The following is a 26,911-nucleotide window of genomic DNA, read 5'->3' as shown; positions in this document are numbered from 1 at the left end:
AAAGAAATGTAGCATAGTTTTAATCTCTATTGTGTATAAAATAAAAGCAAAGCTAAAAGATGTCTCGACTTCATAGCCTCTTTTGAAATAATTATTCATGCTTAGTAATAGTGGTAAAATATTTGATTTTGTAAGCTTATAAAAACAGTAATCCAGGAAAAAAAAATCATGATTTTATTAATATATTTGAGGTTTCGACTTTATCTGACCTTGAATATTTTGTTTAGAGATTTGTCTCGATTTTGCTTTTAGACTATCCTTCACGAGCAATTAATATGCTTTGGTTGAAATAAAGAAAGCTCGAATATACAATAAACTATGAAAAATTTGAAAAACAAATTTACAGGAAGGAGAAGGAATAACAAATTATATTAAATCCGTTTAAATAATGAAAAAGGACTAGAGAGTTATAAAAAAGAAAATCAAAATGAATACGTGGTCCTTTCCTTTAATAAAAATTAATTCATTTACCAGTAAGTGCTAACTTTTCTTTGTTAAATAACCCCCAGAACACCGTTCGAAAAGTCAGCAAGCCGAGAAGTACGCGGCCTTTAATAATAACCCTATTAATTACGATTTTAAGCAAAATAAAAGATGATTCTAAAATATTACCGCTGAATTAGACCGCGGGGAATTGATTTAAAAGCCGAGGCGCACAAGATTTTTGTCGGAGAAATCATTACTATCTGTAAGAGAGAGCAACAAGCGGGCCAATTGGCGTCTGAAAGGGGCGGTACAGACGGCCCCTCTATCAGCCAATAGGGAGCGCCTACGGGGAGATACCGATCTGAGTTAAATGATGGAATAACAGTCTGTGAAGGCGGGGCGGATATTTTTGTTACTTTTCTCTCAAACTTGGAGCAACATCCTTTGTAAGTTTGGAACAGTTTGCGGTGGGACGTTGAGCTTAACGGTGTACAGTCCAACTCAGAGAAATCAATTTTTATCAACTTAAATGCTATTTAGTACCAGATAAACCAAAATTTAATATATATATATATAATTAAAAAAAAACGATAGCTTTCCTATTCACTTGTTAGGCATGAAAATTATTACAAACAAAAGCAAATTGTGATTGAAATTTGAAAAGACAACATCATGTCGATTCTAATGTCTGAGAACGGTGAAGAAAAGAATATTTGTTCTCCCAACAATTCGGATGCCAAACCACCTTTGGAGGAGATGAAACCCCCCTCTCTCATCCCGAGAAACTCTTTCTCCATAGCTAGTATTCTTAGCAGAGACGATCCTAAAAAAGAAGTACATCTCATACCTGGAGAAGTGAATGCTTGTATTGCAAGGAGGAGCTTTCAAAGTATAGCTTTTGAACCACGGTTGGCTCTGATGCGACATGCCCAAAACTTTTGCAATCATCAGCAGCATGCGTTTGTGAAACAAATGTATCCTCACTATGCGTGGAATCCTGTGACTTCTCGAGATGAAAATCGGAACAATAACTCAGGTAAAAATATTTAAACATTCATAGTAAATTCTCGGCATAAGATACAGGAAGTAACTGAAAGATGACTGCATTCTTTAGCCTATCCAATTAATATTGGATGAGCCAACAAAATTGCTGAACAAACATTTTTATTTGCCAATGTTTTAGGCTGGTGCCCAGTATTTTTATTTTGATCATTCCATGTCATTTATGACTTTTTTTTCTGCCTCATTTGGAAAGATATGTTCTAAATCCAAACTTCTTAATCTTTCTTTTACCCAATTTGGCTACAAAAATATTCTTAAGCAAAATTTTTTTCTCATCTCAGTATAAATGGAATAAAAAACGAAGATAAAACAATGATAACTATAAGACATTTTAATAAATATTCCAAAGCTTTAAGCAAACATTTAAACAATAATGGCTCACAGAATATTTTTTTCTTACTTCTGTTGAAAAAGCCGAGTGAATTTTCCAATGTTAGCATTGATATGAGGTTCATTAGCATTGAAATTAGGTTCATTAAACCTTTAATTGGTTATTTTCTCCACTGTCTAATTAAATGACAGCTACTATTTTGGGAATGTTTCATTGTTTTCATTCAAATGAGAATCTCTAGAATACACGAAATATTTATACATTCCACGTAATTCTTCTTTTGAATTATAAAATTTATGTGTCACTAAGTTTTTATTTAAGAGCATAAAAATGCGAAAAATCGATGCACGCGCAGCGTAAGGGCAAACAGGGCAAGGGGTTAATTAAATTAATAATTAATGAGAAATTCACTTTTCAGAACTTTTTCTGTAAGTGCGCTCACTACAAAGTAGGTCAAATTATTTATAGTTGCTTACTTTTATAGTTTCTGTGTGTATTTAAACAACTTGTCCTGCTTTCCATTGAAATACATTATTTTTAATATTGTTTCCATCTAATGAACTTAAATGAATAGCTAAAATATTTTTAATTGCCATTTAATTCTTCACTATTTCTGTATGAGAAAGCAATTTGTACTTTCTTTGTACCTCACAGAAAGAATAAAACAAAGTTATTTGATAAAATAATGAGATTGTTTAATTTTAGAGGATGTTTGATGGTTTAAAACATACACTATTTTTAAAATTTTAAGAAAAATATTTCTCGAAATATGAAAAAAGGAAATCATCTTAGATAACACTGAATTCCATTTACCAAAAATGTATTTTTTTCCAACTCTGAAACATCATATATGTTTCTTTTCAATCTTTGAATGAAACTGATTAAATAAAAGCTGAATGAAGCGAAGCCAATTATTAGAATTCTTGAAAACAGTGGGTCCACTTTTAAAAAACTATATTATACAATAATAAAAGAAACTCTGGGGAAACAAATAATGTATCATATTCGTGATTCTATAGTGATATATTTGCAAACAATTCTGAGGATATTCTTTTAGTCCTTACAAAAAATATTACAGATGGGTTTTCTTATATATTTCTCTTTAAAATGATTAATTTTCTATTAGAAAACACTGTGATAATTGAATGGAACTCATAATATTAAATTAAAATAAATATAGATAGATAAAACATTATTTTAATTCCAAGCAAAGCAATTTGTCTTTGAAATCAAACTTAAATAAATCTAGAACTTATTTAAGATCCTGTATAAAAATGCTGAGATGTTGAATGCGGTACAGAGTACCACGAATTTTCAAGACAGACAGTATTTTATATTGTGGATTTATTTTAAAAATTCATATGAATATAAGTTTTTTGATGAGATCTGAAAAACCTACACTAAGCGTTTTCCCAGATTGTTATTCGTTCGCGTGTCACTCGGAGGTACTTCATTTAAATTAAAAATAGAAGTAATAGTTTGTGTTTGAAATAATTGATTGTTAAAGTCAAATTTATGAAAGAGATTTTTTAAGTGTAATTTTAACTTTTTGAAAGTAATTTTTTACCTGCTAATTTGTTGATAATCCTTAAAAATGTTTGAAAGAAATCCTGTATTTTGCATCAAGTAGTATTATCAAGCAAATAATTTTTTCTAGTCTATAAAATTATTGGGCTTTATACCATGTGCTGAAGAGCTGGACTTAAAGTAATCAATCAATTTAAAGATGAAATGAATCCTTTTATATGAAGCGTTTACATTAAAGTTTATTTTTTGAGCGGCTTATAGTGAACTTTATCGCTATAAACCGCTGAATGGGGTATTCTATACTACATTCAACAAGAGGAAAGAGTGTGATATTTTGTTGCACATATTTTTTTTCCCTTCCTTTTTTTAAAGAAAAACTGGGTTACATTTCTGCAACACAGTAGAAAAATTACAGGCGTCCAGAAGTTGTCGTTTAGTATTTGAAAGATGCTAATAAAAAAAAAAAATGATTGAATTTGTAGCAAACTTTTTAACAGCAAATGTAAAACATTTTCTTTTTAGAAAAAATCGCACGTTTTTGATATTACCATAGTTATGCATTTCCTATGAAATAAAAGATTCACATTTAAAGAAAACATGAAAATATTTTTCAAAATGTGCTAAACTATTTATATAGAAAATAAATGTGAATTGTTTACGGGATCCAGAAGTTATCAAAATTAATCAAAAGGCACATTCATCGTTATATTGAAGATTGACTTTTAAAAAAATTGTATGAGTGCTAATTTCAACTTTTTCAATATTTTTGCATGAAATACCTTTTCAATGAAAGGGATATGAATTCAAAACAAATACCGCAAATAGTATTTTTTTATTCAATAATTTCAGGATTTATATTTATGATGAGCAGAAGTTTCTTTGGTCTATGTGATTTGAGTGGCATTGTAATTATTCATATCTCTTCTCAAATCACAAATTCTTTAAATCAGCGACATAAATTTTATTATATATTAAGAAATACAAACTTGCAGTTATTCTTTATAAAATATGCAAATGAGTCTTCAACTGACTCGTTTTTACATATTATGTGGATAAAATGCTATGCCCAAATAATGATAATAATTAAAAAGGACATTTAGTCTCTGTTACGTATTAATCAACTCAGACATCAATATAAGGCGAACAATTTGATGTTATGACTTACTTGAACAAATGATTCACAGTACTTTAAAGAGCAGTAAGTGCTTAAGTGAAATTTAAGATAATCACATAATTGCCGATTTTTTGAAAAATAGCACTTTTTTTTCTTTTTTTTAAATTTTGCTGATGTGCGTGACATTTTAGTTCGTTAATATTTGCATTTAAGGATGTCTATTGCCACTTGAATAATTTTCCTCGTTTTACTATTTTTATATAAAAGGCTGGCGTTTATTATCTCCACGATAATTAGATATATTTGATAACTTGGTGCGATTTAATAACTCACTCAATGTTTTACAATTTTCATGGAATGGATGTTTCATCACTTCTTAGTTTTATTCTGATACGTTATATTAATGTGCGATACTTAGAAGAATAAACAGGAAGTGACATTTGATTTCTTTGGAATACTTTATCTAAATTTTACCATCATATTTTTAAATAACTATGTTTAAAAAAACTTTAAAAGTTTAATGCATATAGAAATGCAGAATTTTTCTGCAAAATATTTGGTATTTTTTACACCTTTTTTTATGAGATATTTCAGCACTTTTTTAAAATTTCCTTTGTTAAGTTTTTTTTTTTTTTTTTTTTTTTTTTTTTGCTAAGAAAGCTTGGGAACCGAAATATTTTTCTACTTTTCATCTGAAACGCTAACATTTTATTAAACTTAAGTTAATTTCTCTAAATTGACGGAAATAAAATGTTTAATAGATGACTTTTCGAACAAATTAAAAAAGGGATTAATTCTGCTATCTTTACTTTATTGTTTTTTTTAACGGAGTTACTTATACAGGCAAGATATACAGCTTACAAAGCATAATCAAAATAATTTAAGGGCAGAGAAATCTATAAATTATATAATTCAATTAATCTAACAAAAAAGGGATTCAAAGTTTATAACGAATAAATCATTAAAATTTGTTTCGAATGGATATGATAACGACTCTTTCCTGGAAACGAATTCGACGGCATTAGTTTTTCAAAAATATGCTTTTTTTAATGCTATGCAAATAACCAAAACTCTTGAAATGCCATAATCTTCGAATGATTAAGATCAACCTGCAGCTTATTAAAATACAATTACTGTTGGAAATATTTCTGGTTTTTTTCACTTTTTAGGGAATATATAAGAAAGTTTTGTAAAAATAAATAAATAAAATGAAAAATAAAAAAAATACATAATAAAATAAATATAAATAAGCAAATAAAGATAAATGAGCAGATAAAATACATCAACAAATAAAATAAATAAATACAAATAAGTAAATAAACAAACGTTTAACTTCGTGCATGTCATGCAATAGCTTTTGGTCTACAATTCCTGATTACAAACAGAACATTTCTATGTTTGCATGAAAATACTTTAAATCGGTTGTTCTACAACCTATGAAAGTAGTAAAACCATTTTCTTTCCATACAAAGTCATCATTTTATTTTATTAATGCAAAAATTATCAATTTCAGAATAATAATTTTCTTAATTATAATTCATTTAGTTCTTTTTTTTTTAATCCAACTAATTATTTTTCTTTTCTCTCAATTCGACTTTGCCTATAAACGGAAATAATGTTCCAGCAGTCTAACTGCATGAAAACTTCTTCTGGACATTGATGAAGTAAATAGAAAAAGACGCATTAATATTTTGCGAAGGAAGAAGAGATTTTTCTAGAAGCAGCTTATTTTACTTAATGAGTATGCATTTTTTTTATACAAAAAGATTAAGAAATAACAGCTAAAAAAAAGTTTTTGATAAATGATATTGATGTGATTAATTAAAAGTTGCTTCATTAAACTATATCTGCTACCCTAATTATTTAAACTTTACAGTAACATTTAACTCAAATCTAGAATTTTTGCTTTATCGTGAAAGAATGGAGGATATAATTCCTTTCATTATTTAGAGACATATGTGGAATATTTCGAAATAAGAGCTGAAATGTTTTTGAAACTCTTCTACACTTTCGTAATATATAGAAAATAAAGTCTAATTTCATTTATGTTAAAAACAATTAAATCTCTTCAGAAGACATAAAAAAAAGAGAAGAGTTAAAGGAAAGTTAAAGGAAAAAAAATCATTGATCTGTTTCTTTTTCCTTTCTTTTAATCCATTAGCAACACGGTGTTTTTTTTGTTTTTGATTTTTCCTGCTTTCGCTGAAATTTTGAGATGGCAAAATAGCCGGTTGTGGGGGTCTTGAGTTAAAATCGCGGCTTGAGTTTAAGAGGGTAACAGGTTCGAGCTATGTTTTAATAGATAATCCACCGTGTACTAGTTCTAAAAACTATCACCCTATGCCTAACGTTCTCACGTTGATATGGCACGTAACTCTAAAAAGTGGGGTAGGAAAAATAATAACCTTAATTTGGTTTCTATAACCAAAAGATTTCGGTTCAATATATTTTAATTAAAATATTAATTCCAAATTTCTTATAATTTGGTTTATTTTCTTATATAAGTATAAATTTGTGCCATGAAATTCCTATATAAAATATATGTTTTGTACAATGGAACTGACCATGTCCACATGCAAAATCTAAAGTATACCAATTAACATGCATCATAATCACAGGAAAAGAGTCACTGCCCACGCCATCTAACGTCTAAGTATATACATTTTATGATATTTGTGATATCCCGACGTTTCTTCTATCATATATTATACAAAATTTAAGCTGATATAGCGAATTTGACGAATTAGATGTTAAATATGAATTCCTCTCCATTGCTCCATCTGTCCAAGCCTATGGTATTGATACTAAAGCGATTTCTTATACTAGTATATTTCGAATCTTAAACCTGAGTTTTTAGATGAAGTACACAGAAAATTTTATTTTTGATGTGAATTGTAGCAATATTTGTAAATCAGTTACTTATGTGACCATATCCTTTGATTTTTGTTTGCCTGTAAAATGAATATTAATCGAGCAAAGTGAAATTCAGACTTTCTCCCAGCAAATTGTTTTATGCATTTAAAATTTATTTAGTAACTAGGGTATTACACTCTGTGCTCGCTCCGTTCATCGACTCTAAAGAATCACGTTTCGATTTTTTTTCGCTTCTCTCGTTCGCCATATAGTTATGCATTTCTGTTTGTAATAAGAAATAACAAATACATTCATTGCTAAAAGTAAATTTAAATTATCTCGAATTCTATGAATTCTAATATTTTCTTATCGATTACTACACACTAAATCATCAATTTTTAAAATTGAAATTTTCTGGTAACAAAGAGAGAGGTATCTAACAATGTTAAGGTGTTTAAAAATAAAAATTGCGCCTACTTCTTTTTTTCTGTTTTGATAAAATGTGTGTGTATGTATGTATGTGTGTGTGTGTGTGTAGTGTGTGTGTTTTCCAAAATTGGTTGACATTGCAATAACATTGAAATAACTGCCAAAGACGGCAAGTAATAATAAAATTAATTTAGTCATGTCAGTTAACTTTGATGAATAAATTTTATCACAAAAAGATATAGTATTATTTTTATTATATTAAATTTTACTGGAGAAATAATAATAGAGCTTTCCGCATGATTGACGATGCTTTTGTAGTTCGGTAACTTCTATCTGAAAACTGATACGTATACACTTCTACTTTTTTTTATTTAGACTGGATATTTTTATGAATGATTCATCAGTACTTTCATATACCCTAATTTCTCACTGCCGACTATTTCGATTAAAATCAAAACTACTTGTTTTGCACTCATTTTTTTTTGTACTATCTAATTCCCAAAAATAGCATTGTCTCTGATTTTTTCGTCGTGACAAGCATGTAAACAACCTGAACTTGCGAGTTGTTATCAAATGACGTTTATCAAATTCGGCCTGATTTTACTTTCACATAAGCGTTTTATATATAGCGAGATATTTGCACTATATATTGGTTTCGTCTTTCAAAGACATTGATGTGAAATATCAAAACAACTTCTATCCGTGTCACATTCAAGAAAGAAACTTTCTTTTCTTTTTAAAAAATAATTGCAGTTCTTTGCTTGACAATTCTGTAAATAAAATAAAAATTTAATAAAAACATATTAAAATTTCTAGCAGGAAAATTTAAGAACAAATTTGTTGAAAATTATAGATTTTGAATATTTTAAGCTAATTGCGTAGTCTTAAGTCAAGCATTTAACTTTCATATTAGGGATTTTAACTGTTTTCTGATTTTTTTTAAGTATTATGAAGTAATTATTTATAAAATATTTCAAAATTTTGTATTGCTTTCAAATTAAAAGAAAGAAAAAGATAAGATTTTATATATTATTTTATTGATTTCATTTTCATTAAGTTATATAAAATAATCGAACTTTTCGTTACAATATAGTTACTAATATATCATAAAGGATTCTGATAAAAGAATAGCAGATTTTTCTTTCCCTAAACAATTGGAATATTAAATCTCAAATTCTCTAAACTTTTTTTCAAATTTCAATAATTTTAACATTTTTGCTTCAATTTTCGACTTTAATGGTCGAAAACAATTCACTTTTAACTTCATTAGCATGAAAATAAATTCCAAAATTCCTTTTATAAAAAAAATCCATATTCTTTAAAATATCAGTCGAACACGACAAGTAAAACTTTGTTGGCCGGAAAGTACCTTGGGGAAAAAATGAAAGAGGAGATAATTTCTTTGATAAGGAGCTGAGAATAAATTAGGTGAGAGTCAAATCAAAGGGAGGGAGACTGAAATCTTTTTTTTTTTTTAAATCAATGATAATGTATGTCATTAGCTTACAAGCAGTAGAAAACAACTTACGAGATTTGAAAAAGACGATTCAAGGGGATAAAACGGCAAATAACTGATTGGGTGGCGAATAATTGGGTTTCCCAAATCCTGTTAAAATGTTGATCCTTGAGTGTTTCGCCGCAATTAGGGAATTGATTTTCTTAGCGTGAAATGATACTTTATATCAAATTAGACAACAGTAATTGTGTAATAATAATCCGGGTTGAAGTAATTGTGAGGAGGAGTTATTTTTTAATTTGTTTTCTAAAATCTCTGTAAAACTTTGCTTAGCCTTAGCTCTTAATTTTGTTGAAAATGCAATAGGATTATGAGAATGTTACGGTTATGTATTTTTCTCGACAATATAATTCAAACAAAGAGAGCCAAGAGTAATCGCCACAAACTTTCTAACTTTCACACCACACTGATGCTTCTCTACATATCTAATAAAAATTATGATTTCACCTGACACAGCTGATCTTCAATCGAAAAAATCTAATCCTCTGTCTTCCCTTTCAATATTTACAATGACTAATTCCAGGGCACTGCATCCGCTATGTAATCCATTATCTTAGCTGAAGAAATTTTCTCTATATATCTCATTGTTCCATTTATAGAAAAATGCCTTGATTTTCTTCCCGATTTTATATACCAAATAGATTTCATTGTTTTTAACATAAACGGTCGATATACATTTTCCTACTCAGGATTAATCTTAAAAATTTTGCTAAAAAACACAAATTTAATTTTTTTTTATGATTATATTATGCAATGAGCTTATTTATTTTAAACGTGTATTAATTACAGTACAAAGTCATTTGAGTGAGGTTAATTATTACATCATAAGCTACATCAGGAATTTATAAGTAGGTTTATACCTCATATTGCAGTTTAACTGTTCTACTAAAGAATATATAAAAGAAACAGCCTCGAGGGATGGCGTCGTAATTTATCATATTTTATTACTAATTTTTGTAAGAAAATTTAGGAAATATTTTTACTAGTGAACTAACTCTAATGAAAACGTGAAGTAATTTTTTTTATTTGATTATTTCTCACTTTTTTGTTTGATTTTTATAGTTCATTATAGTAAAATTTACGGAATATTCTAATCAACATTTTACTGAAATCCGGTTCTTGCCATTGATATGGAATCAATATTTAACTAAATCAGTTAACTGATCAATAGTTAAATTCTTAAAAAAATACAGAATTTAATCGAGAATCTTTTAAGTATACAAAATTTCAAAACTCCAACTCCTCAGAAGAGAGAAAAATATAGCACACAAAATTCAATCTTTACAAACTTGTACAAATATTCAATTCGCTCGTGCATGTTAACATCTACTTTCTTAAAAACGAAAATTTATCAGTAGAAAATTAATTTCAAACTTCTTAGTAATTTCAAATGAGAATTATTCATTTGATTGAAATGGGTTCCAGCTTGCTTTCGTACATTTCTTTCATTTCAATGACTCTTTTTTTTTCAATCAAATAAATAAATAAATAAGATTTCAGGTGATGACAAGAGTGTGGATATATTGACGATAAAACAAGTTAATAACTCATTATTTAAAAATAAAATGATATATTAACATTATTTATTTGTTTTCTCACCCAAAATTTCAATTATTATATACTATGGGAAATATTTAACATTTTTCTAATAATTCTTTTTTTTTCTGCTAATTAGCATTATAAAATCACACCGAAGTACAGATTATCGAAATGTGTGAAAAGTTATCAACTTTCGCAACTTCAAGTATGCAGACACGTGACCTCGCCTGATTAGTAACTCATAGTTAAGGAAACTTTAAAGTTCAAAGTTTTAAAAAATATAAAATAATGAACTCTAAGTAAAGAATAGGAAATATATAATCAGGGATTTTTATCCACTTTTTGCTCAGAAAAACTCTGTTTGATTTTGCTTCGCGCTTTTCCAGCCAAAGGAATGATCTGAGATATGATAAATTGTAATCTTCTCGGTTAATAAATATTGACATCATAATAAAATTTCATTCAAAAAATTTTTTAAAAATATGCCCTTAAGTATTTTAGAATCCAAAATTTTACACTCCAATCCTGATAACTGCCATACAGCCTGCTCGACAAATGGCCATTTTTCCTGTTTTTATGTACATGCGATTCAAATTTGACGTAATTAACTTTCAAATACATATATAAAAGCAACGGTATCTCGGTGGTTTGATACTTCTATAGAAGTATCAGTATTTTTATCCATTGTGGAGTTAATAATTATATAGAATCAGGAAATCATTAAAAATAATTAGAGAAAAATCAGGATTATTCTTCTCCTGACTTCTTATACTTTCAGAATGTGGCTCGGTTTCTGTTCAGTTTTGTTGATTTTGAACAGAATCAAGTGCGCATTTTTGATTTTTCCGTTTACCGATTCTGCCCAATGTTTAACACAACCCTAATATTTTGGTTTAAAGACCACTTACGGAATCTCCTTTCTTCTAGTTCGTATCAATTTCGAGTTATCGTATTTGCATATGCACGTACAGACCGATAGACGGCAGTCTACATTCGATGAATTTGGTTCAAAATATGATGCAGATCAATAAGTTTAATTTTTTAAAAAAAAACAAGTTAATTTTCATCTACCTAGCTCAGTGATTACCATGCAGCAAGTGTTCTTTGTTAAATTTCGACTTCACAAGGAAATATTAAATTTTTACAATTTTGTATATTTTGAATTAAATTTTATAGATCGGGACATTGTTTCAGAATTCATATTCCAGCTTATCTCATAAACAGGAGTACTTTTAAAATAATAATATCGATACAATTTACTTGAATCCAGTGTCATTTAATGCCATTGTTTCAGCTATATTTACAGCTACAGACAAAGGAGATCTAAATCAATTGTCTTGTTTCGATTTATTAAAACAAAATTGAGCAGCGTCAAATGAACTGAGTTTTGATTGTTAATAAAGGACGAATATCAACTTTTAAGTGCTTATGTTCACAGAATTTTAATTTCATTTGCTGTTTCTCATTTGTACGAAGACGGGTTTTCGACAAGTTGCTGTCATAATGAGGAGATGGCACCACTTTAATACCACGAATTAAGAAAATGTGTAGTAATCAATAGACTCATCCACCCAACTGATTATTATATTTATTATACTTTCAATAAATTTGTGTTATAAAATGCATTTTATGTATGTTTATCTTAGCTATAGGAAAGCTATCAACTAATCTGCAAAAAGCATTTGCCGGTGTTTTATCAGTGGAAGCTCGTCTATTCAGAAGCGATCAGCGCTGCAACATTTTTTTTTTTCAAAAATGAATAAAATTTTTGAAATATAATTAAAATGAATTCTTAAAAAATTGCTTTATCTCAAAATAGTTAATTGTATTTTAGAAAATAATTGCCTTCCATATTTTGATGAGTGATTTCTAATAACTGAAAACGAATCCATATTGAGTTATAAGTTTCTATCTGAGCAACTTAAAAGTGAAACCAAAATCAAATAATAGCTAACGACAAAATGCAAAGAAAAATAGAAGAAAAAAGAAAGATTTGTGTTTGAGAATAAGTAAAAAAAAAAAAAAAAAAAGCTTCTTACAGTTGACCGTGCACCAAACACTGTCTGCACTCAGAGTAGCCCAACTACCTCTAAATTTATTGGAAGGAATCTTTCGTTTCCGCCTTTAGTTGTTGGGTAGTTTTTGCGAGGTGAGCGAATTTTGATGTCCGCTGGGATTGGTCTCATGCAGCCCCAACTTGAGTATTTTTTTACTCATTGAACAATTTCTTGTTTTCTTCTTTCGTTATTATTATTTGTTCTCTCCTTTTTCTTAACCGAACTCCTAATTCAGGAAAATAATTAAATAGGTTTATAAACGAAACAGGGCACTTTTGAAAAATTTGAATTCATCGATAGTGCTAAAAATCAGTAAGTTTTTAAACCACTTTACATTCTGGAATTATTTAATATATACCAGCACACAGACATAATACCAAAATTTTTCTGACTAAAGAAGTTCTAAAACTTGCAGATTAATCAAAACCTCGAGGCCAAATTCTGACGCTTATAATGATTTGCATTCATTTTGTAAGAAAAGGTAAAAATATATATCCAAGTAAAAATTCTTCAATTTTTTTCATAGCATAAATGTTGCATACTTCTTTTATTTAAAATGCTGTGTTGGTGATACATCTTTAGAATTTTGTAAGCGCATTGTCTGCAATTTTTTAAGACATTATACTAAAATTCTTTAAAGTGATTTAATCACACTTATGATATCATTTTGCTATGTGATTCAAAATTATAGAAGAATTGAAAAATCAAAGAAGGGGTAAAATAAAATTACGTTGATTTAAAGTTCTGCACTGTTTAATGAAAAACAGAAAGATTCAAAGAAACAAATAAAAAAAATGTTTACAACGAAAAGCAAAGTATATGGAATTATAATATCTGTGGGAAAGGATCTCACATCTTTACATCAATGATCAAGATAACGCTACATCATTTCCTACAAAGCATAAAAAAAAGTATTGTTACGGAGCTTCGTCGAATCATAAAATGAAAAGAAAATTCGCTTAAACACAAAGCTATACAAAAGATACTTATCTTATTTATAAAGTCAACATTCAGAACCAACTGCCATTCGATCTGGTAATAAAACTGCTGGCCAAAGAACGTATATCGTTTCCAATTTGTATGAGGGTGCTCGGAGGTTTATTCTATTTATCCATTGATGTCAACTGCGCAAGCTATTGTTCCTTTTCTTTTTGCTGTCTCTGCCCCCTCAGTTATTGAATCCCAAGAGGAAAACAGAATAGGATTTGACAGGACGGAGTCCAATGGCTCGACTTTTAACCTATCTTCTCCATTACGGCGCTGGGCAGATGTATCCACCGTCGGTTTCCTGCTATAATAGCGGTGGATTAGTATTGTGAGTTAACGTACCTGATCCCCGACTGCTGATGATAATGATGTCGGGATCTAACTGGTGCTTTCTTTCAGGCTATAGTGAGCAACACTGTCTTTGATTGAAAAGATACAGAAATTGAATTTGTACGTACCCCTTTTTGTAACATTTAAACCGAGTGGTAGGGTAACTTTTTTGGTGCATAAATGTATTGCCCAATGAGCCTTTTTAAATCGAAATATTCATGCCCTAAATGATTTCTACGAACAAAGAACTATGTGTTTCATAGCTATATGACATGGTTTAAACTATTTAAATTCTTAAACCAAGCTTTCAATAAAAGTAATTTTCTGACTTTTAATGTATATACAAATAGACAAATAAATAATAAACAAAAAAAATAACCATGCAATGCTATTATTTAGCAATTATTCATGGTAAATCAAAATATCGTTGCTGTTATATAAAAAAAAACCGTATGAAAAAATTATACACAGCAAAATATAAGAAATTTTGATGTCAGACTTTTATATCAAATATATGCTGATACCATTAGCATAGTTGGATATTTTATCACAAATGTGCTTTATGGCAAATTTGACATTTTTTTTTTGATGGAGAAGTGCCAATATGTGAAGTTAAAGAACATTATAATTTTCTTTTATGCCATCTGTAACCTGTTGAAGACAATTAATTAAAGATTTTTTAAAGATTTTTTTAAAAAACTTTTTTGACTAAATAAGTGAGCTTAAAATTGGTAGCAGTGATAAATAGAAATGATAGTGGCAATAATAAAACATATTTTCAGAACTATTTCATTTGAAATATATTAAGAATGTTATGAAGCTTACATTTATAAAATAAATCCCCTCTTTGCATTCGGTAGTTTCTATTCTCTGTATGATATAAATTCTTTTTCAAAATTACGAATGTAATTAAAATTAAGAAATTAAGAAAAAAAATTAAGAAATTATTCTTAAATCTAAAATATCATAGAAAAGTATGAAATAGCATAAAAATTCTTAAACACGTACATTTTTGAAATATCATCAACTATTTGCAAGTTGCTCGAACACATCCATAAGAGGTATTTTTAATGTTCTTTCCATTGATTTCGATTCGAATCCTAAAAAATGTCTTTAAAAATATGAATGATATGCTTGACGATGCCATGCAATGAAACATCAGAACCGATTCATTATTTTTAAAATGACTGGTAGAGATTTTTTTTTTCTTTTTTAAAAAATAAGTGCCTAATAATAATAAAAATAATACTTTTGCTAAGGACTTTTTGGATCCCTAATTGGCTAAAAGTGACAGTTGGAAACCGAAGCTCTGAGTGACAAAAAAGAAAACAATGCACATGGACTGGGAACACTAACATTTACAAAAAGGAGAGAGAGAGAACAGGGTAGGAGTTGAGCTCTTCAACATATTTAAATTTTCTTTTACAATGTGTAGTGAAGCATTAAAATAATACTAGCAATTTGAATGCGTAACGATGAACATTCAAACTATTCACCGAAGAAGAGGAAATTTCCTATGGAGTACAGATCATGAAACAACAGCTTTGGCTATCAAAAACTATTAAATAATCAATGAATTTCTGTTCAGTATTCAATGGCTGAATAAGCTTGATGTTCTATAAACCACTGCAAAATGTCGTATGAAAAAAGTCTTAGATTCGAGTACCTGTATTTCGAGGTACAAACTTGCACGCCTTTTATACATTATAAATGGCTTTCTTGTAGATATTTTATACCCCCTCTGTTTTAAAACGTTTTAGAAAGTTAATGTAAATTCAGATTTAATATAAAATGCATATATTTAACTGAAGAAAATAATATCTTGACTTACACTGAAGTAGGAAATAACGATTTATTTTCAAAAATAACTGGAAGATATACTTTTTTTTTTTTGTAATTAAATCACCACAAAGAAAAATGAATTATAAATCTGAAATTCGACAGAAAATCATATCATAAGGGTAAATAACCTTATATACTTTTATTAATTTGCCTGAATATTTTCTAAAATTTTAACCATTACTTTTATTTAAATAAATATTCTTGCATTTAGATGTAATATTTTCATTAAACAATTTTCCTCTTCAGCTTTTTCAAAAACAGGTATAATTGCAGCCAATTTGAGATTTTACTTAAAGTTTAACACAAAATACCCACTCTTCTTGTTACGTCTCTAAACGCGATGACCAATCTCTTATTTTGAAATAAAATAAAATAAGAGTCATAGAAAAGGAGTTTGAAATTCGAGATACCTGTAAAAAATTCGCTTGCGCAGCATTTCTGTATTTATCTATAAAAGAATGCATTGGCTTTTCCAACAATAATAATTTAATAAACTTCATATCATAGGCCTATAAAATGGTTTTAAACGTTTTGGAAAGTTCCTATTCTGTTACAGATATTGTGATTAATTTATTTCTGTAATAAGATGCAAATATTTTGGATATACAAAATGTAATAATATGTACAAAAATTTTTAACTAATTTTGAAAAATGTCTAAAAGTGACTTTCAACTTTGTAATTCTTAGAGATGGCTCAAAACTAAAAGCTTTCTAAACTTAGACATACATACAAAAGTAGCTTCACACATATAGGAGGGAAAACTTTCGAAAGAAAAACCGTTTCAGAATTTCTTCCAGTTTTCTGGGCATGAATTGATTTAAAGATGAAATTAAATGAATAATTTTGTGAAAATCAAAAGCTTTTAATTAATTAAAATATTCTCAACAACTCAAGAAGAAACAAATATATGCAATTCTATGAATTATTATATTAAAAATAATGTATAACGTATCAATTTTTTTGGGGGGGGGATCAAGTGGATTTTTTACCACTGCTATAAGTTATATATTAAATTTCGATCTTTAATATATTAAGCAAGAGCCATTCTTTTCTTTAACGCTTGAACATGAATTAAAAGTACGAATAAATTCGGTGAAATTAAATCAACAAAATAACGGTAACTAAAAAAACTAAAAAAAAACAATCAATTTTTCTGTATCGTTATTTTGAATACCGTACTTAAAACGGAACTCTACGCACGGCGTCACATTTCCCCTCCTGCCTTTTACAAGCATTTTCAATTCCGTCTGGTCTTTTGTATCCTTTAAACTTCAAATGGCAAACAATCGCGACTGCACTCAGCTGCAGAACCTCTTATTCTCTCTTCCGCGAATTCTCTATTAGAAGAGTCTTCCCTTTACCCGAATGGAACGATTCTCTTCGAACCTTACCGATGAGCAGTCGCACACAAAACAAATCAACGGAAGGTTTCGCATAGTATAGAAGATGTGCTTTTAGCGGCAAAGATTACACGTGAAGATTAGCATGGGGCTTTCAGCTAATGCTTTAATCTTGGCTTCCTCTCTTAACTGACTCCCGTGCCAACAGATTCGTGAGAAATGGGAGCTTTCTTTTCAAAAGCAATGCGTGGAAAATCATAAATGCTTTTTTTTTTTTTTTCGGTCGGTTCTCCCTCCGCCCCATTTCTCATTTCCTCGTCGAATCTTTTTTCTTTTCTTTTTTTAAGTCCTTGTTTGTTATGTCACTCTTCCACCCCCACCCCACCCCCTTTGTTTCAGATTGAGGGGTAAAAACATGCTTCTACATAGACCTTTTGTATGAGCACGCGATTCGTACTCCATCTTCAATAAAAAATCGTCTATCGATAGTTATAAGAGAGGCATGAATTGTGGTTAGCTTCGGCATATTATCTGGTTTGCAAACGACAGTACTTGGCTTTTTTAATGAATTTTACAAGCAGCTTCCACAAGTTTGTGTTTTTTTCATAAAGAATATAATGTTGCCTACACACATCACACCTACTTTCCAGAGCTGTTTGAATTCTACTATGGCTTATTTATTTTTATATTACAGAATTTTAGCGAAATTGTTTTGTTTTTATCAGCATAACGAAGTAAAAACTTTCCAGATCAACTTAAATTTGTCAATATTTTCATTCTAATCTCTCAGGAAGACTTTACAAGTATATTTCATCTCATTGCTTCGATGTCTCGATTGATTTGTATGGTATACGTCTGAAAATCCTGAAGCTGTGCCAAACAAAAAAGTTGCACTGGAAATTATAAGGACTATTGTTGTAAATCAAAATGGAATGTTATTGCGTATTTCCGAAAAAGTAAATTCCACTTTGACTATTTTCTTAGAGATTAACAAAAGTAATCGTTAAAAGCACTTCATTAAAACTTAATAATATTTATTTAATCAGAATAACGATAATGATAGATAGATAAATAAAGAATCATTCAATAGTTCTCGACGTATGTTATATATATTTATAACGAAATTTAAATAATGAAAAACATAACTTGGAGATTTAAATCTCTTTTTCAGAAATAAATATATATCACTCATTTCTTTTTGTAGTTTGTGTTTATAAGACCACATAGTAAAGGTGTAATATATTACAATTACAAAGTGTAAAGCATTATATTTTATGTTCTGATGAATATATGAATTGAGATTTACTACTAGTTAATATCGCACTTTTTTATTTTCTGTTTTTAAACGTATACATTCGTTTAAAAAAAATATTTTTTCGTATCGGGATTCAAAATATGGCTCAGAAATCCTAATTTAAATTACAAAAGTAATTTAAATTAAGACAGAATGTTTATCTATTATGTAATACTTTCATATTGAAAAAAGCAAAGATTTCCAGGAAACTCATGATTGCATTCGTATATTTTCATAGATTAAACAAAAAAGAATATATTCCAACTGTCATATATATAGTTGAGGATATCATTCTCTATACTAATTTGGTGAACGACATAAATAATTCTACGAGAGCTAAATATTAAGACATAATTATCTTCCTGTTATCCCTTTTACCACTAAATATCTTTCTTCGCCATTAAATGATTTACACCAGATTACCGAAGTACGGGCGGATACAGATTATCATTCTTGGGGGGGGGTTATACTCAGAATATAATCTGGGAGGACGCAAATTATTTGGAAGCGTTTAGGGATGAATAAAAAGATTAAAATCAGTCGAGAATAGGGCACTTTGGACTAAAACAATGTACAATTTTATCTTAAATGCAGAATTGAAGACGATATTTTCAAACTTTAAATAATTAATTTTGTTAGAAATAAAAGGAAGTATTACTTAATTCGTTACTTAAAACTTCCGTGATTGCCAGTCGTTTATACTAAATTCACACTAAGCCTCGCCCAAATAATATTCTATATATAATATATAAAGTATATATATAATATATAGAAAGTAAATTGCAACGTCTTTGATAATAAATAACACATAATATTTTTTTATAGCCATGCCGTCTTGATTCGACTGTATAAAATATATTGCGCTTAATGTTCATAAAAGTGACTTTACAGGAGAAAATTAATAAAACTGATTTAGGCTTTGAGATATTTTATTTTTCGGTTACATTGATAATTTTTAGTCGAGGGGTAGGTTTGATATTGGTATTTGAAATTATAGTGTTTAATGATGACATAATTTATTTTAACTCATTTCTCACATTCTTTCATACATAGTAATGAACTGAAGGAAATTCAGTGATATGAACGCTCATCTTTCTAAAAATATTTTGATCATAATTATTATTTTGTAAATTTTCCGGTCCAAAGAAAAGTAATTACTTTGAGTGATAGATGCCATTTTAGATAGATTTTTCAATAGTCAAAACTGAATTATTCCAATTTGTTTATATTTTATTTCATAACTATATACTGGGTTTGGTATTTAAAAATCTGAGCTATTTTAAAACAGGCTTTAAAAATTCATCCATCTAGTTCACTTATAACCTTGAGAGTTATCGTGAAAAAGTACTTTGCTGACAAATTCTGTTATTAGTAGTAATAGTAAAATCATTCAGATTTCAAAATGGTGTACAAAGATCAATAAGATATCATCATTACTTATTGGTACATTGCATAATTTTTTTTTTTATCTCTTTTGAGTATCTTTCTTCTTTTAGTTCTTCAGTGTCATACCTTTGATTTTTAAAACGGCTTGTTTCATACCTAAAAGCATATCATGCCAACAAAGTCTTTGAAATAATAGAAAACTACATTTTATATATTCATGATTTTTGAGATTATTATGTAATATCAATATTCTTAAAGCTTACTGAATCATTTTAATCAGTTTAACAGTCTTTGTATAAAGAAGTTCAATTCTTTATTTCTGTTCGTACTTTCATAAAATCTATCAAAATGGCATTAATTTAAATTTTCTTTTGAAAATGATTTCCAGGTTATTTGATATATACAAGTGAGACCTGCAACATATTGGAGAGCAGTGTAGTGCATAGGTAAAAATAGTATTGCTGCAATTAACATATTGTAACAAAATATTTTACACGGCATAATTAAATACATTACGCACAATATTACGAGCTCATATGTTTTAATTTACTTATTAAATATAATGCATACACTAATATAATTATGCAGTTTAAACATGAGTACTTGCAACTTCTACTGAAAATGAATAGTCAGAAATTTTATACACAAATTATTAACTTTATAATTACGATTTACGGTAAGAATTTTAGTTCATGTTCAAAAATTACAATAACATGAACCTATTTCTTGTAAAGATGACACATTCGTAATTGCACATTCTTAATATATGAAAGGAAAATAGCAAGCTTAAGATAATAAATTCTGTATCACTTTCACACTAAAATCAAGATCTTCAAATAATACAAGAGAAAAAATGAAGCCTGATTAATTGTATATAGCAAATGAGAAGGAAATTTATTGATATAAAAAGACTTTCCAGCGTCGAAATAGAAGTGAGAAAAAGAATCTTTTGAAACTGAATTCTCAGAATTTAATTGCATATTTTAACGTAAAGTGAAGGGGATTTTGAATTCTGTTCCTTGGACAAATATGTGTACAATAATTCCACAAATAAAAACATTAAAAAATTAACAACTGAACCAGTTATTTCCAAACACTGTAAGTCACTTAAGATTAGTTGTTAAGAAATCAACGAAAACTGCTTTTTCACTAACTACACATTTCACCTTCAAAAAGTTTGTTTTTGATTAAATTTCTTTTGTATGCCTAATTAATATTGACTCATGTAGGTATTCCATATCGACTAATTAATTAGTTATTAACTGGCTTTGACATATGAAATTTTTGCCTCTTATGAATTAAAAATGTGCCTGGGATAGTAAAATTATAGTAAAACAATTATTAAGAATAAAAAAAAGCCTCTTCGTTTATTTTTAAAACCGAATGAAGACATATCGTATCAATAATTAAGAAAAATAATTTATTTAAACAATCATCTTGATATTTGTCTTCTTATTGTGGAGCATTTGATGTTTTAGTTAGTCAATTAATGATATTGTTGTAAAAGAGTTAAAAATTTATCTGGAAAGTAATCTAACAGCTTCAGACGCTATCTATTTTGTTCTTGTTTTTGCAAGAAATTTATTTGAGTAGATCGGCGAACGAATAACTTTTATTTTTGTTTTTAATTTAAAATTTTGATTAATAATTGAATGAGGGAATGAAACGAAAATTAAAACATCAATGATCAACTTACACGATACTCATTAATCTGACTTAATGACGTTTTATCTCTAACTGCGTGTCTACTTCTAAAAAATCGATTCACACACACACGCACAAAAAAAAAAATCGAAAATAGTGACTAATGGGATTTCTAAAACAGCTACGAAAATTAATTAAATTGTGTTTTCTGCTTTTGTAACTAAAAATATATGAATTACGTTTTTAATTAAAAAGCCCCTTTTAATTATCCGTAATTGGAAAAATAAACGTCATTTTCTATTATTCTGCCGTTCTATTTTTTTATGCTATATGTTTATGTGCATAATTCTGTGTCAATAAAGATAGATTTGTTCTGAGAATGGATTTTAAAATGTCCGAATTCCTTTTAATGATATATTTTTAACCGTTAATTAAATTTACTGTTGTATTTAAATATAACATTAATTCTTTTTGCATTAACAAACATTAATTTTCTATTTATATTAACAATGAATCCAAATAATCGAATCATAGATTTAATTGACATGTCCGATAAGGTGAAGAAATAAACTCACGAGTTTGAGAAATAAAGTTTACAAACTTAAATCTGTAGTGATCAAAATAAGTTCGGAAAAATAAGATCATTCCGATACATGCGCATAAACTCTAGGTAACTAAGATATTTTCGTAACAAACTAATAAATTTCGATAAACAGAATATTTACATGAAATATGAAATAAGTATTACGATGTCAGATAATAGCACTAAAAAAGCACGTCGAAACAATTTCTTAATTTGGATAAAGGGGGTTTAATTTGCGAGAAAAAATAGATAAGGTAGTTTTCCTAAGTAAATATGGCGAATTCTTAAGAATAGAACATAGAAATGAAAAATTCTGTCATTATCTTTGTTCTTTGTCTTTTGTTGTAAACATATGAGACAAAAGTATCCCTTGATACTTATTTCTAAATTCTTCTCTCGTTCATTTAGTGTAGCCTAAAACAGGATAACTTGACAGTACGCAGAAATCTACCAAGAACAACTTTATCAATGAATGAAATGGTTCATTTCCTTCGCGTCTTAGGGCACTTTACGCCAATAACCAGAAGAACATTTATTAATAACTTCGAGTGCGCCAACTCTATTGGATGAGGTTTGCTCTCATAATATTAAGAGAAAGTTGTCAAGTGGGTCAATTATTTTTCTACATCTGCATTTTTACACTGCAGCTTATAATTTTTATATTATTCATCAAAAAATTGAAGTCTAAAAAACACCTATTTAAAGAGAAATAGGCACCGTTTTTAAAATTGGATATCACATGAAGTTTCACTCAGAATAAATTATTTTAATTGAATATATCAATCGTTTTTTTCCCCGTCATACTGTTATCTTGACATAAAGGATAAATACAAGCACAAAATGTTAGAATATCTAAAAGTAAAATATTACATAACCAGCGACATATATTATAAAATAAAGGTATTTGCTTTGAAAAATTGAAGAAATTAAATCTTGTATTTGAACTAAATTATAATAAATTTCGAACAATAATAAAAATTTTAAATTATACTGGCAGTAATATTTCGATTAGATGTAATTCGAATTCAATGAGCAGTTTGATGCTGTCTAGCTCTGACATATATATTTCTAATGCACAATTGTTAAGATTTTTTTTATTACTAAAGCGCTATGTGCGGTAAATATTTTTCATTGACATTATACACTACAATTTCAAGCATATTACAAATCTTAAAAAAATTTTAATTCCAAATTTCATGATTTAATGAGCTTACGGGGGAAATTTTGTTTCAGTTTGTCCATTATCTTTAAAGTTAACAGTATTTTACATTGAAATACATATTAAGTCAAACATAAGGAATTAAACAAGAATGTATGGTGTCACATTCTGGAAAACTTCCTATATATATATACTGTATATTAAAGTTAAAATTCTATATAATTAATTAAATGGCTTTGAGCTTCTTCCGCTTTTTACAACATATTTTTTAGCTTTATTTTGTTATACATAAATATGCAAAAATAGAAAAATAGATAAAAACTCTCAAACTCAGATCAATAAGTAATTTTAAAAGCTGTTATGTTCTAGCAGTTGATAAAATATAAAAAATAATAGTAAAATAAAAAGAATAAGCTTAGCCACAAAATATTAATAAATCCCAAATATGATTAGTATCTATAGATGTAAGTAGCTAAATATCAATTTCCAAGATCACGGACAAAAAAGACTTATTTTTCAAACTCAAAAAATCAAATTTCAATTTTTATAATGTCCTACAAAAGAAAAAAATTATCTACGGAATTAAATAAGATTAATTTTGCAGATTTTTCAGTACAGTACAGTAATTTTGAAGATTTTAATAATGCAGATTTTAATTACGTAAAACATCAATATTGGCATTTACTTTTGAAATATCATAAAAACATTTCAGAACTAATTGCCTAGATGGAATGACATGCTTCATTGCTCTGGTTGTCCTTTTAAGCTGTACTGTTTTAAAAAATAGGCTGAATACTGAAGTGAAAGGATAGAGTTCAAATAGCAATGATTTTAAATTTGATAAAATCAGCAAAAAAAAAAAAAAATCTTAGAGTCAAATCTATATTAAAGCATTTTCAAAATACTTGTGATCTAAAAATTAATTCATGTCTTTTCGTACGGTTCTTACGATTAAGAAATACCGTAAAAAAATTCTTAACATTAAAATGCATTGCATACTGTTATTCAAGGTGTGACTCAACAGGATTAAAAGGTATATTAAGTTTGATAATTGATTTTAAAATTTAATTTAGAAATAACTTAAATATTTTTTATTTGCTTCAATTTATTTTATCAAGACAACAAATTTGTCTTTTCGAACACCTAAGTGAAAAAATAATCCATTAGAGTATATCATTTGAAAGTATCTTCACTTCTGACCTTTCTCGAACAAAAAATAAATATAAGTATACTTGCACATTTGCATATGAAAATATTATAAGCAAATAAAGCATTAATTTAAAAATTCATTACTCGATTAATTTAATATGACATTTTTAACAAGTATTACTTTCGTAATTATTTTTGCTTACTTAGGAATCACGTCTGTTATCCGGTCAATGAACAACATAGGGTTAATCTGCATCATCTAATTAACTATTGAACTAACTAACTAACTTACTTAACTAATTAATAATTGTAACCTCAATTATATATATATTAACCTTTATTATAAATATATCAGATATGTTATGATTACACTTACCAAGTCCTATCGAATGTAATACAAAGGTTTCCGTAATTACACTTGTAAAACACAGTAATTAAAGAAAGGCTATCAAACATAAAATATTAACAATTACTTTGAAAAGCATCTAATGTACATCAGCAGAATTGCTAATATTGTTACATATTCATGTTCAAGTTAAAAAATGTCTTGTTCAGCATGTAGTTTGTTCTGATCTTATTTCTCATCTTCGTGCGTGTAAAACGTATTCTTATATTCGAAGAAAGATTCTTATTCGGAATCAAATAGGAGAAAAACAAATCAGTTATTATGAAAATTACTGAATATTTTACCAGAAAAAAGAGACAAAACACCAAGTGTTAATGGAAGCGAAGTTTTATTTATTCTTTTTAATTTGGAATCAAATCGCCCTTTTTTTTTCAAAGGCCGAAATATGCGCATTCAACAAATGAACACAGGGAAGACTATGTAGAAAAATTAAATTATTTAAATTAAAGTATTATTTGAAAAATTCCTTGTTAACGTTAAAATATTGCAAAATAAAAAAACATTAAGTAAAAATTTTCCATCAAAAAGTTAAATTGCAAGATATTTTCATTTGGTTAACATTAATTTTTACCGCAATCAAAGAAAAATTTTAAAATAAAAATGTATTGCACACGTATTAAAAATTTGAGTTCATGCTTAAAATTAGTCGAGTAGTCTTTCGATAAATATTTTAATGTATTTATACAAACTTAATTGCTAAATAACACAGGAATCTTTCCGTAATCTCTCGAAGGTTCCACTTTTATTTTGTTTTTAAGAACATTTTGCAAATAAACTTTCAAATAAATAAATGTAAGCCATTTCTTTTTCTTCCAAATTGAATTTTAATTTCTTTTTCAGAGAGTCCGCCACCATCACATCATACTTCCAGTTCTCCAACTTTCCATTCATCCTATCGTCTAGATTTGAACACTTCTAGCAGATCGCCGAGTCCTAACACTGCTTCAGCCTCTCAGCTTCGACCCGATTCCGGTGGTGAGGGCTCTGATTCAGAACACGAAACGGGATCCAAATCTCTTTGTTCTGGCGATGTATCCGGAAATGGTGATGACAAAAAATCCAAGACTCATCGACGCAAAAAGAAGACTAGAACTGTCTTCACAAGAAGCCAAGTGTACCAGCTTGAAGCTACTTTTGAAATGAAACGTTACCTATCCAGTTCTGAACGAGCTGGACTGGCTTCTTCTTTGCATTTGACTGAAACTCAAGTTAAAATTTGGTTTCAAAATCGTCGAAATAAATGGAAAAGACAAATGGCGGCCGATATGGAAGCAGCCAATCTTCATGCAGCTGCCACACAAAGATTGACTCGAGTACCCATATTATATCACGATCGAGGAGTTGCTTCCAGTGGAGGAGCATCTCCAATTCCAGGCAATGGTTTGCCTGTTGTAACAGCAGCTGGAACTGCATTTTCTAATTATCCGGCGCTGTTTTATCCGCCATATGCTACTGTCCAGCCCACAGCTGTTCGTCCGACTCTTTCTGGCATGGGGTAGTGAACAGTCGCCTGTAGATTTCTTGTACAGCAATTATTATAACTAATATATAGATGTGTATATAGAATGTGTGTGGTATCTACTTCGTGCACTTTGGAATAGTCATTGATGGGGAAAAAAATTTGTAAGTTAAAAAAAGCTTAGGTTTTTAGTTTAGAATTTCATCGATGAAATATTATAAATTTTATTCTTCCAGCAGGGCTTCTTAAACTATTGGTCATGAGCCTGAATGGGCTAACGAGAATTTTTGCAGTTCCATCTTCTTTCAATTTTTCCTTTTTGGGAAGTAAAAATAGACAAGAAAATCAATCTAGCTTAAAATATTTCGTTAAATTCTAAATTTAGTTTCGTTTATTTAGCCTTAATAAATAATACATTTAAAAATTATTTCACAATTTTGGTGTTGGAAAATTAAAAAAGTTTCGGGATCCTGGATG

At 28.4% G+C, this 26,911-nt stretch overlaps 1 protein-coding gene across 1 annotated transcript; it reads left to right on the top strand.

The window, feature by feature from the left end:
* The first annotated feature begins 1,098 nt into the window (after nucleotides 1-1,098).
* Nucleotides 1,099-26,474, top strand: LOC129959853 (homeobox protein HMX3-like). Its single transcript, XM_056072746.1, has 2 exons — nucleotides 1,099-1,462; nucleotides 25,816-26,474. The coding sequence occupies exons 1-2, from the start codon at nucleotides 1,099-1,101 to the stop codon at nucleotides 26,472-26,474; spliced, it is 1,023 nt and encodes a 340-aa protein (XP_055928721.1).
* The last annotated feature ends 437 nt before the right edge of the window (nucleotides 26,475-26,911 follow it).

Source organism: Argiope bruennichi, chromosome X2 (assembly GCF_947563725.1).
Source record: "Argiope bruennichi chromosome X2, qqArgBrue1.1, whole genome shotgun sequence".
Taxonomy (NCBI): domain Eukaryota; kingdom Metazoa; phylum Arthropoda; class Arachnida; order Araneae; family Araneidae; genus Argiope; species Argiope bruennichi.
The sequence above is the reverse complement of the archived record's forward strand: the minus strand, read 5'-3'. Positions and strand labels throughout refer to the sequence as shown.